The following is a 20751-nucleotide window of genomic DNA, read 5'->3' as shown; positions in this document are numbered from 1 at the left end:
AACCAGTTTTATCTGGAAAAATCAATTACCTGGTGAGTGACTTTAAAAGTTTGATGAGACAAAGACTTTTACTTTCTTGAGATATAACAAAACTTCAAAACCATAGATGTAGATATCGAGAACAAAAAGACTTTTGAAATAGCCTAGCCAGATGCTCTTATTTTACAGATGAGGAAACTGAGGTCTACTGAGGTCTAAGACTTGTCAACACAGATCTCCTGAAATCTCACTCCTGTAACTCTTTCCAATAGACAGTTCCATTAAGGAATTTTTAATTAGTAAATCTTTTTGAAATTATATGCTCTCATTTTAAAGTCTTTTTCTGATAGAAAAAAATTCTACCAACCTCTCTCTGGTTTGATTTTTGCTGAAGTAGTTTGTCTTAATGAAATCTGTGTGGTTTTTTCAGTTGCAGCTGCTGAACTTTGGGGAACAGCTTTGATAAAAAAGTCTGCCACTGTCATCAGAAATTCCACACTGGCACACACAAACAGCTTGTCAAGAACAGCATCGATTTTACTTCCATTTTCATCTTGCTTGTAATTTATATCAATCATTGAACTTTTATCTTGACCATCCTTCTTGTCAATCATTCTGAAAAAAATATTAAAATTAAATATTTTAGCATATTTCTGACCAGTTTTCCACCTTTCATTCAACCTGTCAAAATTCAGTTCAGATCAGAGTTAAATGGAAGCTAGCTCAATAATCAGCCAACATCTGTCCTGCCAGTCACCACAGTGAGATCCATGCTACTAGTCATTATAGACTGTTTTAATCATCTTACTTTAAGGAACAATACTTCTTTGAGGTGTTGATTTTGTCACCTCCCTTCCCAACCTGGAGCACCAATAAACTTCATTTAGTTCATTCCAACAAATATTTACTAAGTGCTTGTTATGGACAATTGCACTACTGGTAAGCATTACACATTTTGATTAGATCAAAAAGAATGTGTCATCAACAAGATAAGAGCTCATTAGGTAGGGCTGAAGACAAATGTAAATGGCATACCACTTATAGACTAAAAATGCTAAAACCTGCTTTTATTTATTTTAAAAATTATTCATCATAAATAGTTCAGTTTAGTCATTTTTCAGTCATGTCTGATTCTTTATGACCCCATTTGGGGTTTTCTTGACAAAGATACTAGAATGGTTTGCCATTTCCTTCTCCAACTCATATTACAGATGAGGAAATTAAGGCAAAATGGTAAAAAGTAAGTTACCCAAGGTCACACTGCTAGTAAGTGTCTAAGGCCAAATTTGAATTCAGGAAGATGAGTACACCTGACTCCAGGATTCCTGACTCTATCCATTTCACCACCAAGCTACCCATTATAAACAATAATAAACACTGATATAACCAATTAAACTTACTTTTAAAAAGTAAGTTTTTATTGATATCTTTCATTTTTTATACTTTCTACATTTCTCATTGCATCCTTTCCTGATCTCTTTCAAAGAGAATAAGAAAAAAGAGGAAGACACACAGTTCAACAAAACTAATCAATATGTCAAAAAAAGTCTATTATTATATGCATCAACAGTCCCCCACTCTGGAAAGAAGTGGGAGAAGGTTAAAAGCTGATTCAAAAATATTGGCTAAATCCAAAGTTATACATATAATGAGAATAATATGTATAGGATGTGTTCAGTGAATTTCAAAGTCAAACAGGGCATTTTAAACTTTTTTTCCCCAAATAAACAAAAATTGCTTCTTAGTTATGAACTGGGGAAAGCTTAAGAATACTATTAAAATGAAAAGTTATGTTTGCTTGAAATTCTCATTGTTGCTGTAGATTAATGAAAGAAGTTCCAATGACATGCAATTCCTATTTGTAGGGACCATAAAGGATATTCTTCAAAAAAAAAAAAGTTAAGCAAGGGAAGTACAGTTTTAAGGAAGATGGATCGTGGTTATTGTAAACAATTCAGAGAAACAGTTTATTAAAAGAAGCATCCAGTTTTAAAGCCAGGAAGGCCTGGGTTCGATTTCAACTTCTGACACAAACTGGTTGTGTGATCCGACCAAGTCACTTAAACTTTCAGTGACTGAGGAAATTCTCTGAGAACATAATATGTAGAAAAAGTACCAGCCTGCACTGGTAGAAAAAGCTTCCTCACCCAGGAGTTCCTAGATTAGTGAAACCATTATTCTATGCCTCTGACAAGTTTAACAAAGTATCTCCTTCCCTTAAATAATTATTCCAACATTATCTTTATTTAGGCTCTGAAGGTTTGAATGTATTTTATCATTAAAGTTTCCTTTCAAAGAAAATGATGCACTTTGCCAGTTCAAATTTTAAAGTACCATATATTAGGACTGCTACTTCATATCTGCCATGAAAAGCATGACTATATGATGCTCAGCCAAATTTTTGTTAAACAACTACATTTTTCAGCTTCAAATATGCATTTCATCCAAAACACAGCATTAACAAACCTTGATGTAGCTTTTTCAACACCTTCTCTGAGATCATCAAGTGTACAAGTATGAAGTTTAAGGCAGATATTCGATGAACCATCCTTAAACATCTTTCCTGATGAAGTCATAAGATGTAGCCTGAGTTCACCAAGGCATAAATGGTCACTGTGAAATGAAAGTGTGGAACCCTATGGCACATTTTTGAAGAGAAAGATAATAAAACTGAGTGGTAATTAAATAATACCCCAGAATTACAGAGCTCTATGGGACATCTAATTGACTTGACAACTCTCGACATGACACCAAACAACCATACCTTGAATCTTTACCAGAAGTCACACCTCCTGAAGCACAGTTTCCTTTTTGGTCAACGTGCTTTCTAACCTCTGTGCTTTTGCTCACACTATTTATTCCACATGCCAAGATGTTCCTCTCTCTTTTCTCCATCCATTAAACACCCTTCTGAAACTCCCTGGTTCATAATGACCCTGCCTACCTTGGGGCTTCACACACCACATACTCATTTTCACATACCTTGGGGTAGTACTCTTATGTATCAGTATTAATACTCATCTATTTATGTGTGAAACTGTCTACCAGACTATAAACCACTATATTAGTGGAAGCAGATAAACACCAACTAGAGAAAACATATTTGCAAATTTGGCAAGCAAAATAGAACTTTATGGACCTAGTGTTTTTTTTTCTTTTCTCCCAACAGATTTTCATTTACTCTACTAAATATTTCTCAATTACATGTACAAAAGTTTTCTTTTAATTTCCGATTTTTAAAATTTTGAGTTCCAAATTGATTCCCTCTCTTCTTTCCCTCCTCAATGAGAAGGCATGCAATTTTATTATAGATTATACATGCACCACGTTACAAAAAAATAGAGAAAGTTTTAAAAAAGTATGCCTCAATCTTCATTCAGGCTCCATCAGTTCTTCCTCTGGAAATGGATAGCCTTTTTTCATTATATGTCCTTCAGAACTGTCTTAGATCATTGCATTGATCAGAATAGCTAAGTCATTCATTTTTTATAGTCTTACAGTATTGCTGTTACTGTGTACAATGTTCTCCTAGTTCTGCTCAGTTAATTTTGGATAAGTTAATATAAATTTTCTCAAGTTGTTCTGAAAATATCTTGCTAATAATTTCTCAAAGCACAATAATATTCCATTATAATCATATATCATGACTTGTTCAGCCATTTCCCAATTGATGGACATCCTCCCTCAACTTCCAATTCTTTGCAAATAAAAAAAGAGGTAAGTAAAAATTTTTGTACATATAGGGTCTTTTCTTTGGGATATAGACCTAAGTAGTGGTATTTCTGAGTCAAAAGGTTTGTATGGTTTTATAACCCTTAGAGCAGAGTTCCAAATTGCTCTTCAAAAAAGATTGGATCAATTAGCAAAACTGCCAAGAGTACATGCATCAGTGTCCCAGTTTTTCCACATCCCTCCCAAAATCTGTCTTTTTCCTTTTCTCTCATATTAGCTAATTGATAGGTAGTACCTCAGAGTTGTTTTAATTTGCATTTCTCTAATAAACAGTGATCTAGAGCACTTTTATATGACTACAGATAACTTTTATTTCTTCTTCTGAAAACTGACTGATCATACCCTTTGACTATTTATCAATTAGGAAATGTAAAATTTGACTCAGTTTTCTATATATTTGAGAAATGAGCCCTTTTTCAAGGAAACTTGCTGTAAAACCTAGTGGTTTGTTTTGCTTTTAAGTATTACACTGCTATTCATTCATAATTATTCCAATAGTATTTCTGAAATTGTTCTTTGGTTTTACAATGTTAGAATCTTTTTAGGAGTATACATGTATTCTATTTTGTTCAATGCAGTTCCTACTGTGAAAACTTACTACAGTGTACCTGATTTACATCATTGCTGTAGAGGACAAGTGAAAGAGATTCAAAGTGAAAATCAAATTGGAGAGTGACATTTTGACTGTCAGAAGGCTTCAAGTCTGTCATATCTTGTTCAGGGGTATGCGATACTGAATCTGAAAAAAAATTTTAAACATAATTTTTTTTACTTACAAATACAGGAAATATTAGGGAGAACTTTTTATTACTAGAATATTTTTCAAAGTTCTGTACGTTAAGAGACTCGATGGAAAACAGGATCTTTTGCAAATTAACCTAATATTCAGCAAAGCAGTATTGACAAAATCTGTCTCTTGCTATAAAGGGCACATATACAACTTCTACTAACCTTGACCAAGTGTTTTAATCTTTGTAAAAGCAGTTTCTCCATTTGCAAAATGGGGATTATAATGGCTGCTCTGCCTACTTTGTAGGTTTTACTTGAAAGTAGAAAGTGGTATTATTTTGAAAGGACTGTTAGTATGCATTTCATATTAGCACTTTCATATATATATATATAGATTATGAAGACTTCAAGAGATAACCTAGATTATCCTCTCACCTTTAGGTGAAACCACAACCAAACATATATATGATAGTTACCAAGTATTCTTGATCCAACCTCCAAAATATTTTTGTATTTACTTTCCCCACCACTTCCATCAGTATCCCTCTAAGACAGTTATTCATTACAATCTGCCTAGGTTATTGCAATCACCTCATTATCTATCTTTCCCCTATTCTTCCACACTTCCCTATAGTTGTCAAAAGCACTTCCACTCTGTCTGGCTCCCAAGTCTGTAATGCTAGCACTTACTCTCCTTCACACCATACATACAAAGAGTTGCCCAATTTTGTGAATAACAAAACTTCCTCAGCATCTCTCCTATCTGACCTTTTCTCTCTACTCACACATGCATCATCTTAGTTCATTCCTCCCCTCTGTCCTGGATTACTGTAATGGTCTAACTGGTCTCTCAGCTCGTTTCTCCCCAAGTCGGTCCATCCTTCACACTACTGGTGAAGGGATTTTCTGCCAAGTGCAAATAGGACCATGGCACTCCTCTACTTCCTAAATTCCAGTAACTCCTATTGCTTCTACAATACCCTACTAACTTTTGGGGGGGGGCACTTAAAACCTTTTAGCATGTGATTTTAACCTATCTTTCTAACTTCCTTTTACATTACTGTATATTAGCCCCCTTCCTAAACTCTCTAATTCACCCAAATTGGCCTTCTCTTTATTTGGCAAAATAGACTAAATTCAATTTGGCGATTCAGATCAAAACAAGGTAATAATTTGCAGTGCCGAGGGATTAAATATAAAGAAGACTGAACTGTTACAAAGCAGAACAAATTGCCAAACAAAATTGTGGAACTACTTTCCCTGAAGATCTTTCAAATACATTAAGAGTTTACTATGTGCCATGAACTATACTAGATGCTGGGGAAACAAATACAAAGAATGAAAACCTACTAAGGGCTTACATTCTAATTGGGAAGAACAGTATATGTAATTTTAATAGCATAAAAGTTCTCTATGACCTCTAAAAACTGTGTAAGTTTATTCGAAAGAAATATAAACAGAAAAAAATCCAAGTGAATAAGAAACATTCTAGCATAGAGAGCATTAGTAATTGTGGGGGAGAGGATAAAAAGGCTTAATGAAGAAAGCAGTACTTGAACTAACTGTAGCATGGAAAAAGAGAGGAATTCTGAGCAACTTTGAGGAGAGAGTCCATCTGAAGCATGGAGGAAGGTCACTGAAAAGACACAGAAATAGGAAACACAATGCTATGCATGAACATGAACGACAATATTAGGAGCTCTACTCTGGAGGTGTTGAATTTGAGATAGCTGCAGGACTATGATCAACAGACAATTAGTGATGTGGGTCTGAAGCTCAGGGAGAGAGACTAGGGCTAGGGGTAGACAAAGATCTGTGCAGCATCCGCCTGATGACGTCACTCAGAGTATAGAGAAAGAAGAGAAGAGAGTCCAGTTAGAAGGTGGGACATGGAAGGAAGAGCCAAGAAGACCTGTTAAGAGTATTCATAGTATCGCAAATTAAGAGCTGGAAGGGGAGAGGACTGTGGGAAGATGGCAGAGTAGATCAGAAAATTTCAAGCTCTCAAGATTTTCTTCCACAAAAGAGAGAAAATAGAGCCTCAGGGAAAATATAGAGTGGTAAAAATGAATAAGAGCAGGGGTACAATGTGCATTCTACTGGGTCAATCACAGAAGATCGGAAGAAAAAGCCCAGGACAAGATTTTGTCTTTATGAAGAGTAAACAACTCCAGGGTGGGGACCCATTAAACAAATGGCAAGCCCTGGGGTAGCTGGGTCTGTTGGGAGGCTGCCTCCACTCCTGCCACAGAAATTTTACCCCCAGGACAGTGAGGGAAATCGGACATCAGAGCTGGTAATACTCAAGGAAGCTCAACTGCCAAGGAATGCCAGACTTGCAGCGGGGGAAAGAAGGAACCAGTACATGCCTGGTTAGTGCAGAAGCAGTGGAGCAGGACTCTGCTGGCTCTGGGCACTTTCAGGAGGTTGGAGGTCTTGGTTTGAGTTCAAGGTCAGAGGGGAGAACTAAAGAGGATCTCAGGCCTAAGGTGCCATCCTCCATGCCCAGAACTAGAGGTGATTATAAAAACTAAACTATTATTTAAAAAAAGTTTACAGGTAAAGGAGAAAGAATCTAAGCGTAGAGAATTACTATAGGAATAGAGAAGAGGGGGTTCCTCTTCAGAGGAGGAGACTGAAGCAAAGAAACCTTCTTCTAATCCAAAAAGTAATGTCAAATAGTCACCTGCCCAAAAAGAATTCATTGAAGAACTTTAAGAAGACTTTAAAAATTAAATGAGTTTGAGGAAAAAGTAAAAATAAGAATAATCCAAGAAAAACAAGAAGATTATGAAAAGAAAGCCAACCAATTAGAAAAGGAGATCCAGAATTTAAAGGAATAAAATGACTCCCTGAATATCAGAATTGGGCAAGGGGAAGCCAGCAAAGTTATAAGAGATCAAGAAATTTAAAAAAAAAAAAATACATACATACATATATATATATGCAATGAAAACATAGAAGAGAATGTAAAGAATCTCATAAGAAAAACAACTTGATCTAGAAAACAGATCAAGAAGAGAAAACATAAGAATAATTGGACTGGGCGGAGTAGAAAGATTCACATACACTAGCTCCGAAGGCACATCCCATAAAATATCTGTAAAAAAAGAACTCCCAACAAATTCTGGAGCAGCAGACACCACAGAACAACAGAGCGGACAAGATTTCTATTCCACATGGGCCTGAAAACCTGAAGTGAAAGGTCCATCGTGCCCAGGACCCAGAACTGAGCCCAGCCCTGCCTTGGCCAGGCAGCACCAAGAGGAGCGGATCCGAGCAGGCTTCAGGGACTGAATCTCCTGCAACCACGTGGGTCCCTCCACCCACGGGCACCAGGAGTGAGTGAGAGAGTATTTTTGGCTTGCTGGGAGGGGAGCGGGGTGTCTCCATGACTCAGGACCCCTCGGGAGGCAGCAGTGGAGGCAGCAGCAGACAAGGGCTCCCAAAGCAGGCAGGAGCCTAGATCCATTGTTGAAGGTCTCTGCATAAACCCCCTGAGGGAACTGAGCCTGTGAGGCGGCCCTGCCCCCACCTGAGCACCTGAACTCAATCTCACACTGAATAGCAGCCCTACCCCCACCCAAAGCCCTCAGGCTGGGAAGCAGCATTTGAATCTCAGACCCCAAGTGCTGGCTGGGAAGATCTGGAGGTAAAGTGGGTGTGAAGAGAATATTCAGAAGTCAAGTCACTGGCTGAGAAAATGCCCAGAAAAGGGAAAAAAAATAAGACTATAGAAGGCGACTTTCTTGGTGAACAGGTACTTCCTCCCTTCCTTTCTGATGAGGAAGAACAATGCTTACCATCAGGGAAAGACGTAGAAATCAAGGCTTCTGTATCCCAGCCCACCCAATGGACTCAGGCCATGGAAGAGCTCAAAAAGGATTTTGAAAACCAAGTTAGAGAGGTGGAGGAAAAACTGGGAAGAGAAATGAGAGAAATGCAAGCAAAGCATGAAAAGAAGGTCAACACCTTGCTAAAGGAGACCCAAAAAAATGCTGAAGAAAATAACACCTTGAAAAATAGGTTAACTCAGTTGGCAAAAGAGGTTCAAAAAGCCAATGAGAAGAAGAATGCTTTCAAAAGCAGAATTAGCCAAATGGAAAAGGAGGTTCAAAAGCTCACTGAAGAAAATAGTTCTTTCAAAATTAGAATGGAACAGATGGAGGCTAATGACTTTATGAGAAACCAAGAAATCACAAAACAAAACCAAAAGAATGAAAAAATGGAAGATAATGTGAAATATCTCATTGGAAAAACAACTGACCTGGAAAATAGATCCAGGACAGACAATTTAAAAATTATGGGCCTACCTGAAAGCCATGATCACAAAAAGAGCCTAGACATCATCTTTCATGAAATTATCAAGGAAAACTGCCCTGAGATTCTAGAACCAGAGGGCAAAATAAGTATTCGAGGAATCCACCAATCATTGCCTGAAAGAGATCCAAAAAGAGAAACTCCTAGGAACATTGTGGTCAAATTCCAGAGTTCGCTGGTCAAGGAGAAAATATTGCAAGCAGCTAGAAAGAAACAATTCAAGTATTGTGGAAATACAATCAGGATAACACAAGATCTAGCAGCTTCTACATTAAGGGATCGAAGGGCATGGAATATCATACTCCAGAAGTCAAAGGAACTAGGACTAAAACCAAGAATCACCTACCCAGCAAAACTGAGCATAATACTTCAGAGGAAAAAATGGTCTTTCAACGAAATTGGGGACTTTCAAGCATTCTTGATGAAAAGACCAGAGCTGAAAAGAAAATCTGACTTTCAAACACAAGAATGAAGAGAAGCATGAAAAGGTAAACAGGAAAGAGAAGTCATAAGGGACTTTACTAAAGTTGAACTGTTTACATTCCTACATGGAAAAACAATATTTGTAACTCTTGAAACTTTTCAGTATCTGGGTAGTAGGTGGGATTACATACACATACACACACACACACACACACACACACACACACAGAGCACAGAGTGAATGGAATAGGATGGGATCATATCTTTAAAAAATGAAATTAAGCAGTGAGAGAGAAATATATTGGGAGGAGAAAGGGAGAAATGGAATGGGGCAAATTATCTCTCATAAAAGAGGCAGGCAAAAGACTTATTAGTGGAGGGAAAAAGAGGGGAGGTGAGAGAAAAACATGAAGTTTACTCTCATCACATTCCACTAAAGGAAGGAATAAAATGCACACTCATTTTGGTATGAAAACCTATCTTACAATACAGGAAAGTGGGAGAGAAGGGGATAAGCAGGGTGGGGGGGATGATGGAAGGGAGGGCATTGGGAGGAGGGAGCAATTTGAGGTCAACACTCATGGGGAGGGACAGGATCAAAAGAGAGAATAGAAGCAATGGGGGACAGGATAGGATGGAGGGAAATATAGTTTAGTCTTATACAACACGACTATTATGGAAGTCATTTGCAAAACTACACAGATATGGCCTATATTGAATTGCTCATCTTCCAAAGGGAAGATGTGGGGAGGGAGAGATGAAGGGAAGTTGGAATTCAAAGTTTTAGGAACAACTGTCGAGTACTCTTCTTGCTACTAGGAAATAAGAAATACAGGTAAAGGGGTATAGAAAGTTATTTGGCCCTACAGGACAAAAGAGAAGATGGGGACAAGGGCAGGGAGGGATGATAGAAGAGAGGGCAGATTGGTGATAGGGGCAATTAGAATGCTCAGTGTTTTGGGGTGGGGGGAGGGGACAAATGGAGAGAAAATTTGGAACCCAAAATTTTGTGAAAATGAATGTTAAAAGTTAAATAAATAAATTAAAAGAAAAAAAGAATAATTGGACTACCTGAAAGCTGATCAAAAAAAAAAAATCTTGATACAATAATACAAGAAATAATTAAAGAAAATTGTCCTGAAGCATTAGAACAAGAGGGGATAGTAAAAACAGAAAAAAAAAAATCCACTGACTACCATCTGAAAGAGCTTCTACGAGGAAAACTCAAGAATATTATAGTCAAATTCCAAAACCTTCAACTCAAGGACAAAATATTATGAGCCACAAGAAAAAAAACAAAAACAATTTACATATGGTAGTATCACAATTAGAATCACACAAGACCTAGCAGTGGAGACACTAGAGTAAAAGAACTGGGCTTTCAGCCAAAACTATCATATCCAACAAAACTTAAGCATAATTCTGAATTTTAAAAATGGTCTTTTAATGATTTGTCAGATTTTCAGGACTTTGTTTAAAAAATAAAAAACTAATCCTCCCTCCTTCCTGCTCAGTCCACCAGGACAGAGACATGGGACATAACCTGGGGCCACTCTTGCCATCGGAAAAACAGGGAACCTGCCCTCAGCCGCACCAAAGAAGAGGACTGGGACCTGGAGAGGAAGAAAATAGAAGAACTTCTAAAGGAAGCTAAGTGGGGAGGGGAAACCCAAGCAAAGACAATGGGGCCCATGGGGTAGGCATGCTTTTTTGGAGAAGAACAGGGCCACTTGTGCCTGAAAGGTCCTGGCCTGAACCCAGACCCAGCCACTGACCAGCTCCCTCTGTCGCCTGAGGATGAAGCGTTTGAGGATGAAAATTTGAGGGTAAGAACACATTACCCTCTCAGAAGGAACAAGACCAGGAGCAGAAGGAAACAAGAAGGAAGTTAAGTCAACTCAGAACCAGAAAAAAGGAAACCCAAAGAAACACAGAAGTCATCAGTACAAACACAACTTCCAGTCTCAGAAGAGAGTTAGTTATTCTCCTGAAAGGAAGTAGAACACCCAGGAAAAGTATGAACAGCAACCTAACAAAGGATGAGGCAGGCACTGGAGAACAGGCAAGACTATTACAAGCAATGAATGCCATTCTATTTTGGACTAGGAAAGTGTTTAGCTTTCTTTAAATGGAGAAGGTTGTTTAGTACAGGTCGTTAGCTAGTAGGGAAGACTGCTAAGAAAAACATTATAGTCGATAGATATTTTGTTGTGGTTTTTAAAGAGTCCGTTGGTCATAAACAAAAATGACTTCGTAATTCTTCCTTCTGAAAATTAATCCTAAGGGTAGAAGTCTTGACACATTTATCATAGTGTAATAGTATGTATACATTTGTTATTGCACCTTCTTTCAAAAGTTATTTTGCAAATAAACAAACCTAGAGTTAGATTTTAAGTTTTTCAGAAATTGTTCAAATTAGTTATCTGTTATATATGAATTGTGGTGATTTTTCAGAGTTGAGAACAAAACTGAAACATCTTTAGCTCTGAATTTAGATTTGGATATCATTTTTAATATGTTTAAGAAGCTAAACAGCAGAAATCTTCTGGCTGTGGAATACACTATTTATAAAACCCCTCCTTTAGCCTTCAAAGGCTAGAGTTTATCAAGAAATCTGTTAGCATCTCTAGCACTTATTTTTGCTCAGATAAACAATGTGGAACATTCTTAAAATGGCTTTGAATTTATTACCTAAGATAAATTCAAGGAGGTAAAGAATTGGTCCCCTTGTTCCTCTTGCAACAAAACTTTGATCTATATAAAGAGTATTTTCTCTCCCGGAATTTGAACTTTTCTCCAAAGGACATAAATTGGGAGGAATATAGAATGATGCTTTAGAAATAACCCTCATCAACTAAACTTGCTGTGTTTCGATTGTGGTTGAGGATTTCATTCAATGAGCTTTGGTTTTTTAGCTTAAATTCCCTGGTATAGATATCACAGCACAAAGTTATACCAGAGATCTTTTTAACAGAAAGTGTGTTGGATTTTTTTTTCCAGTGTTGGCATAGGCATTTCTTAATGATACGATTCTAAATCTCACAAACAGTCCCACTCCCAACCCCACACCACCAACTCAGGACAACATAACAATGTATTCCTAGACCACAAAGAGTAGAAGAGACCAGTCCCTCTCTATTCCCTTCCCAAATTTTCCAAGGTGGCTGGCCTTATGCCTAGCTGCCTCCAGATAATCACTCAGCCACAGCCATACTCCCAGCAGCCAAGAAAAGCTCTTTCTACACACTGAAAATCAGCACATTAGAAAGGCCAGCTCCAGGGTGTTAAAGAGGAGCCAGAAAAAGTCATGACAAAATTGCTCTGTCTTCCAAATCTTTACATCTTTATTATTTGTATTAATCTATTTTCCTTTGAAATATCTTGTATTTAAATATCTATGCAAACAGGAAAGTTAAGAAGTTCAGTTTTTTTTGTAAATTCTTGTTCTAAATGAGTAAAAATAAAGTTAAACTGTGTCAAAAAAAAAACAAAACTTGAACTTAATAGAAGATTTAACATACAAGAACCAAGAGAAAATAAGGTACATACCAATGATCAATTACAAAGGACTCAATAAAGATAGACTGCTTACTTATGTATGTAAAAATGTAAAACCTATGTCTAAGATTGTTATTAGTAATTAAGTAGCTCATAAGAAAGATTGGGATGATATGACTTCAAAAAGTAAGACTGTTCAAAAACAGCTAAAAGAGTAATTATCTTATATAAATAAAGTGCAAGAAGAAGAACCAATACAGAAGAATTAGATGGGAGGAGGGGCTGTTAGTTCTGGAAACCTACTTTCATCTGGAATGTGTTCAAGAGGAAAAATGTGTATGTATCTAGAAGAGTATAAAAGCCTTCTAAATTTAATGAAAAAATAAAACTCTAAGGGGATAGAGAGGGGTAGAGAGGATAAATGAGGGATCTTTAGAGGGGAGGGTGAGGGAATAGGTTAAAAGGAGAATATACAGAAGGGTGTTTGGATCACTGGGAATGAAGAATAAGGGGGAGATTTGGGGGAGGATAAGAGAGGGTGAGAGAAGAGGTCAAAGGGATGCACAAAAGAAGATTCTTATTCATAGGAAGGGAAGACTAAGGGAGGGATCATCGTAGGGGAGGTAGGTTAAGTAACAGAAAGGCAAGGGAGTGGGTAGAAAGAAGGCACCCCATCAAAGATGTATAAAAGGGTGTTAAGATTTATGAGAAGGGGAGATTAAGGGAGGGATTACTGGAGGAGGGGTAGGTTAAGTAATAGAAGTGCAAGGTAGTGGGTAGAAGTAAAGTAGAGGAGTTAGAAGAGAGGAAAAACTCGATAGGCACAAACATAAAAACAAAGATTAGGAGTGGAATCTCTTAGCGAACATATATGTTTATGTATGCATGTATGTACACACTATGTGTATATATCAATATCTATATATAAATACATCCACATTTAATTGTAGCACGGGGCTCGGGAGGAGGGAGGAAGGGGGAAGAAAGAACAAAGTAAAAAGTATAAAGCAGAGAACAAAAGGAAACCGAGAAGAAAGCAAAGAAAAGGCAGCTTTCAACATAATAGGCTTTCTTGAAATAGAAAGTTATTGATAACTATTCTGAATTCTCTCCTACATTCTGCTGTGCACATGACATGTGTTGTTCTTTTTTTAATTTAGTATTTAAGTTGATAATTTTATGAAAGAGCTGGAGGGTATCTAAGAGGCCGCCCAGTGCAGACCCCTAAGTGTCCTAGAAGATAAGTGATTTGTCCTGGGACACAAAGTTATTCTATGTTAAAGGAAAGGTGAAGCCAGATCGTGCTGACTCCAAGTTCAGCACCCTATCGAAAATACAATCTTGCAAGTCATTCTTGGACCATGAAGAAAGAGTTCAACTATACTCTGCACAATCTGTTTTAAAAAACAGGAACATAATACACTTTAAAAATATTAACAAGAAATTGTTCCACGCTTAACATAATAAGCACTAATTATCTGGGAAAATGCCTTATTTTTCCCAATGATACCAGATAAATGAAGTGTCACTTTCTTATACCACACTCTCTTGATCAGTTCAACATGGAAGTATATGTGACTAACATCTTTCTTTCTGTATTTATACAATTTTTTTCTCTTCTTCGTAACTAAGTACATTGCACTTAAAATAAATTGGAAACTACAGAAACAATGCTACTAATTTTTTACAAAAATTAATTTTAAAAAAATTCCCCCATAAACTTTAGCAAAAAACTACTTTTTACCTCTCACATGATCAGAACCATCTTGAGATTTATCCATTTTCACCCTTGGCCCCTCTTGAGGAACTGGTTGTATAGAACTTGGCTGTAAAGATCCTTCCCCGAGATTTTCCATTAAAATTTTCATTAGGATGGTTAAATCTTCTTCACTGAGGGCAATCTAAAAATCACCAACCACTTATATGTAAAAGATAATTAGAACCACAAAATTATAAAATAATAAATCTTTTACTCACAAAGTTATTAACTCATTAGCTGTTTATATATGAAAAAAATAAACAGCAAAAACAAAAGAGGCATAACAAATTATGTTTTCAAGACAATCCAGTAGTATTCAAAGAAGACCTGTTTTTTTTATAATCACAGTACATAAATATATTGCAATAAGGGAAAATGGGGAAGTGTGGAAAAATAATAGGCCATCATTTGCAGTTAATTTATTAAGCCATTTTCAGACATCACCACTTTAAATGTATGTCACTGTGAAAGTTACACAATAATAAACACAAAACTGCATGTGCTGATTTCCATATTGCTTTTTCTCCATACTTGCCTGCATCGGTTTCAGGTTTCCTTCTATTTTTATCCCTGGAATTTGTGTATACCATTCTGCTGCTAAGTTTCTCTGGATGGACCAACGCATATTCACTGGCTGTAAAATTTCAATGTCAGGTATTGGAGATCCAGCCTGCAAAACAGTTCTGATAAAAGAACAAAAATGTTAGAAGTATGAAATGGCTACATGAAATTGATTACAGTGAGTAACAGTTTCACTATTATTTGTTCATGAACAGAGATTAATACTTGCAGTCTTATACACTACAATAATTTATCATCACATGGAAAGAATTGATGAAAAGTTTCTTGACTACAAGCTGACCAGCCTTATTTTTCAACAGACAACCACATTAACATTACTTTAGGTTCCCCAACCTAAATATCCTAAGACACGGGTATGGGGTTTTTTATCCTCATCAATGTATAAGTATATGACTTGAAAAAGCTAACAGTAAAAGGAAGCAATGTCATCAAAAAGGTGCTCAGTGCAGAAAAACACTGCTGAAACTGAAGGACAGAGAAAGCTACTCCACAACCTATTCCATGAACAGTATACTAGAAACGCCATCAAACTAAAAGGAAAAATATATCGACTCTCAAAGAATTGTCATGCACAGGAAGTAATGCCACATTACCTGCCTTGCTGCTGTGAGCTACGGTGCAGTAGTAACTGGCACCACATTTTTATTTTAACCTAGCCTCCTCCCTAACCTGTCCAACTCCCTAAACAAAAATGTTCATACCATTCCACAGAGCTAACAAACTAGTCCATTTTCAGCAATACTTTAGCCATGTCTAGAATATATTCTCAATTAAAAAGGAATGGAAATAAGAAATTAAAACTCTTTTAAGGGATTCATATTAACTCAAAAGCTATCTAAAACAGAAAAATTAAACTAAGATCAGTTTTCCTTAAAAAAAAAAAAGACTAAAATTGAGACCAATTCTGTGGAGTGTTCAGTGCCCTGAAAGGTTAAAATAAGTAAGTATCTTCTGAGCAGAGAACTTATCAATTTGGGTTAGGCTTTGTGGAAGAACTATATTTGGGTTCAAAGGAAAAATGTTCACATTCTGGCTCTTTTTATTTGCTCAGAAAGTCATTAAACTTCTCTAAGCCTCAGTTTCCTCTTCTGTATAATAAGAAAGCTTAACTAAATGACCTCTAAGATTCTTTCCAGTTCTAAGCCTACAATCCTGTAACTAAATAACCTTGCAGACACAATCACTAAATCAAGTTTCTCCATGACATATGTATAATTCTGCAGACTGATGCTGACTGAAAGTTGTCTTCTAACTGACCCAATATAAGGGCTACAACTTTTTATTATTCTTTTTAGGATTTTTAATACTTAATGGGCAAGTTTCATACACTAGAAAAACCTGGTTGCAAATTCTAGAAACTCTTTTGAATTGCTACAGTTTTTTTAACCTGTTATGTTCTTTCATACTTTATTTTGTCCTATATTTACTTGTGATTATGGCCTATTCCTTGGTACAGTGTGAAACAGAAGTGACCCTAGGGTCTCCAAGTCTATGCTGGTAGAGCTGACACAAAGATGGAGCATGAGTAAGAATTCCTTGGTAGACTCTATGTCAGTGGCCATAATATGATGAATTTTTTAGCCACAGTAACTCTTAAAGATTAAGTTATAGAGAGTTTCTGATATCTATCAGAGGAAGGAGTATCCAACCAATGAATCAATGAAATCAATGAAGTATTGAGATCTAATTCCTTCCACCAGACTGTAAATTCTATGATGAAAAGAATTATATTTTATGTGTCCTTGTACCTCCCACAGCACATACCAGTATATTACATATTAAATATTTGAAGAATGCCATTATTTGGACAAAACACAATGACAAGAAAGTTACTAAAGTGCACCAAATGATTCCATAGTATGACAAAAACGGATAAATAAATTGCTGCAATATCTTACCCAAATGAAATTCTAAATTACATTTCATCAAGTAACACATAATTCAATTACATGGGGAAAAATTGCATTTATACCTTGATAACTTCAACTGAGTGAGTTGTATATCCATTCTGTCCATGACAGGAGGAAGAGAACAAGGCTCCAAAGAGACCAAGTTAAACTTGTTTTCAACTCTGATCAAACCTAGATCTGCTAAAACAGCATTAGAGGATACTGAAGACTGAGGGATAATTATAACTGGTGCTTTCAGGTTGACGTCCATGGAAAGACGGAAACTCTTTTGAGCAAAATCTTTCACACTGGAAGCAGCCTTCTCTGCAACCTGGGCTGTGGCAGTACTCACTGCCTCTTTAGCTTTCTGGAAATTGTTGAGGAAGCTCTGTTGGGAGAGAGCATCAACTCAGAGAGTGAAAAACAAGCATGTTATACGAAAATTGAGAAAATGAACAAAAATTGAGCATAATATCAAGAACAAATATTAACCACTGATGAATTTAGTTAAAAATCAAATAAAGGTAGAGAATGGAGAAGGAAATAAAGCTTTCTCAGGAAAAGTGGCTCTAGCAGCTTATGACTAAAGATTTTTTTAAAAAATAGATATATGGAAGTTGTCCCTCCCCATACTTTAAATTGTTGATGAGGTAGGTAATGATATGCATTGTTTAGCTCCACATGAAATTACAGAAGCCCATGAAAACAGGCTCTGTATCAAATCATTAGATTTGATCTATCACCAGTGCCTGCCTGGTAAAATGCTTCACACAAAGTAGGCATCTAATCAACATTTGATGAATTTGAAGTTGTCTTAAGATAGAAAGTAAGAAAATTTTATATGTTCCTTTCACTTAAATTTCAATGAAAAAAATTAATCAATTATCTTTAAGGAGAAAGGAGGTAATTCTTAGAAACTAAACAGACTTCCCCAAAAAGCAATGTGTAAAATAAAACACTTCACTTCTTACAGAAATTCATGGACCAAAGTTAGAATGACAATTCACTAATTCTAATATCTATTACCTGATGATAACTGCAATATGCCAAGAAAAAGTTTCTTAGATGCCTATCTATTTGTTTAGACCAGAGCTGAAATTTCATAACTATAAGGAACTCCAAATGAGAAAACACTTTCTACCAATGTAAAATGGCACAAGCTCTACAACTTATTTTCTTACAGATATGCTTAGGACAATGATAGCCAGTATGCTTCAGAAGTAGGGTTTGACAATGCTAAATATGGGTCATTTTCTGATCTGCTCCCAAAAGTTGTTTGGGTACCTTCTCCTCCTAAAAAAAAAAAAAATGGTGATTTGAAAATAAACTTACCAGAAGAGACATGAAGAATTTATGAAGATATACAATTTGGATGCAGCCCACTTTAAGACTTAGTTTACCATCTACTTTAGACATATCAGTATAGGCTTTTCCCTCTGTGGCATCTGGATAAAGAGTCATTTGGAACCTAAAGACTTCATCTCCCACTATAGAGACAGCCTGGAAGTATGACATTAACTGTGTTATTATATCAGTTTAGTCTTGTGAGCTTTATTCCTCTGATAGGAGTATGATTCCCACATAATGGCAAATTTTATAAATCAGGACAAGATAGAAGACAAATGAGACAATTAACATTTTATTTTTAATCAAGACGTTAATAAAAGTAGAGAAAAAAAGAGAGAAAAAGATAGCATGTCATTGGGAGATACCCACACATATGCATGCACATTTTTCACCACGTGTTACATTAGACTGAATACTGAACATAAGCCAGTCCACTGTTAAGAATTTATTTTTATCATATGAGGGAAGGGACGGGCAGTACTGTGGGGGAAAATGCCAATTCTAACATACAAGGGCCTCAATTCAAATCTTGCCTCTGACACTTACTCTCTGGGTCGCCATGGTCAAACCATTTAGCTGCCCTGAGGCTTGGTTTCCTCATCTGTAGAGATGAAGACAAACAGATTGTATTTACACACATACATTTTGTGGTTGTTTAGTCATTTTTCAATCATATCTGGCTCTTCAACATCCCATTTGGGGTTTTGGTGGTAAAGATACTGAAGTGGTTTACCAATTTCTTCTCCAGTTCATTTTACAGATGAGGAAAGTAAGACAAACAGGATAAAATGGCTTGCCGAGGGTCACGTAGCTAGCAAGTGTCTGAGGCTAAATTTGAACTCAGGAAGATTATTCTTCCTGACTCCAGGCCCAGAATTCTATCCATTGTGCAGCCTAGCTGCCCATACATACATCCATATGCCTGTATCTCCCAAATGACTCTTTAAAAATAAATAAATAAAAACAAATAGCTCTTTCTACCTGTGAAACATTTCAGTTATTTACCTGGTCATAAGTTGCTTTCACATACTGTTTCTTATTAAGTTGTTTCCCTAATCCAAATTACAAAAAATAAATTTTGGTCTTAAAATTTATATATTTTTAAAATCACCTTTGTGTGAATGGACACAGGATCAGCATTTGTAACTATGATATCTCTGAGCCTGGCAAAAACTTCTGTCTCCTTCGACTGCACAGAAACAGATGCATCCATTCCTGTTGGAAACAATTAGTTTTCTCACTTACTTTGAAGTCCAACACAAAGTAAATCTAACAATATTTAAGCTGAGTAGTATCCTGTTAAGATAAAGAGCAATAAAAATAATTCTCTTAATTGGGAGAATGATTTTTTTAATGAGGCAAATTTAAGCAACCAAAATTATAGATAGTACTACCACTAAGGTGAAAGAGTATCTTCAAATTAAAAACAAACATCTTAAATAGATAGAATGCTGAAGACAATCAAGTGAATAATGTGATACAGGTCTGTTCCACTAGGCTGTCAGCTCCTAGAGAGCAAGGACTGTCTTTTGCTTCTTTCTGTATCCCCAGGGCTTTGCACAGTGCCCAGCATACAGAAGGGGCTTTATAAATGTTTACTGACTGATTGAACTATCATAGATAATGAAGAATTAATGTCTCACACTAGCCTAAGGCGGTGGTTAATGTTCAATGAAAACTAAATACTAAGGAAAACTCACTGAATGGCTTTCATAACTGACCTCATAATTTTAAGTAACTTGCTACTGAAAATAAACATTTATTTGCATGTTCCATTAGGATCAATACTGAACATAAGCCAGTCCACTATTAAGGATTTATTTTACCATACTAGGGAACACAGTGGTAGTACTGTAGGGTGAAAATGCTATTTCTAAAGTTCAAGAGCTTCCATTAAAATCCTGCCTCTGATATTTACTCCCTGTATTACTGTGGTCAAACCACTTCACTGTCCTGAGCCTTGGGGTCTTCATCTGTAAAATGAGAGGACTGAACAGGAGGGCTTTCAAGGCCCTTGCTAAGCATGAGGTTGAGTCTACGGCCCCATGAAAACCTTTATGTAGTCACTGACATTTTTTGCCATTACACTCTTAATAATTAAAAATCCTTATCCAAAACCAGAAAATCTCCCCTGATTGCTTAACCTATTCGAACAAGTAGCACCATCTGAATTTAAAACAGCTATAGAGCCTTTAAACCACTGTGGTAAATTAAAGACTAAAGTCTAAGTAAGAGCCACCAAATTACAAAAGACAAATATGCTCATAAAACTTAATTTAAATATCCCAAAATATCCTAAGTATGTGATTGCTTCAGCAAACAGTTATACTTGATAGATGTTCAAATATTTTATTAGGCTATATGCAACCTACAGTTGACTTCCAGATATGTTCCCTTTAGCTATACTTATTTTCTCTGCTCCTGCACTAAGCCTACTACAAGAATATTATTAGACAGGTCTCTGAAAAAGAATTCTTATAAAGATTATCTACA

General features: G+C 36.3%; 1 protein-coding gene across 2 annotated transcripts in view; it reads right to left on the bottom strand.

The window, feature by feature from the left end:
- Positions 1 to 20751, bottom strand: part of VPS13C (vacuolar protein sorting 13 homolog C) — a 188637-nt gene that overhangs the window by 73295 nt on the left and 94591 nt on the right. For both annotated transcript variants that reach the window (XM_072616388.1, XM_072616396.1), the window contains exons 42-49: positions 19370 to 19473; positions 18244 to 18411; positions 16995 to 17299; positions 14976 to 15123; positions 14426 to 14582; positions 4320 to 4450; positions 2446 to 2615; positions 347 to 594 (exon numbers count right to left, since the gene is read on the bottom strand). In XM_072616388.1, coding sequence (XP_072472489.1) covers positions 347 to 594; positions 2446 to 2615; positions 4320 to 4450; positions 14426 to 14582; positions 14976 to 15123; positions 16995 to 17299; positions 18244 to 18411; positions 19370 to 19473 — 1431 coding nt within the window. The remainder of the gene's footprint in view (positions 1 to 346; positions 595 to 2445; positions 2616 to 4319; positions 4451 to 14425; positions 14583 to 14975; positions 15124 to 16994; positions 17300 to 18243; positions 18412 to 19369; positions 19474 to 20751) is intronic.

Source organism: Notamacropus eugenii, chromosome 1 (assembly GCF_028372415.1).
Source record: "Notamacropus eugenii isolate mMacEug1 chromosome 1, mMacEug1.pri_v2, whole genome shotgun sequence".
Lineage (NCBI taxonomy): Eukaryota > Metazoa > Chordata > Mammalia > Diprotodontia > Macropodidae > Notamacropus > Notamacropus eugenii.
Note: the sequence above shows the minus strand (reverse complement) of the source record. Positions and strands in the feature narration are given on the sequence as shown.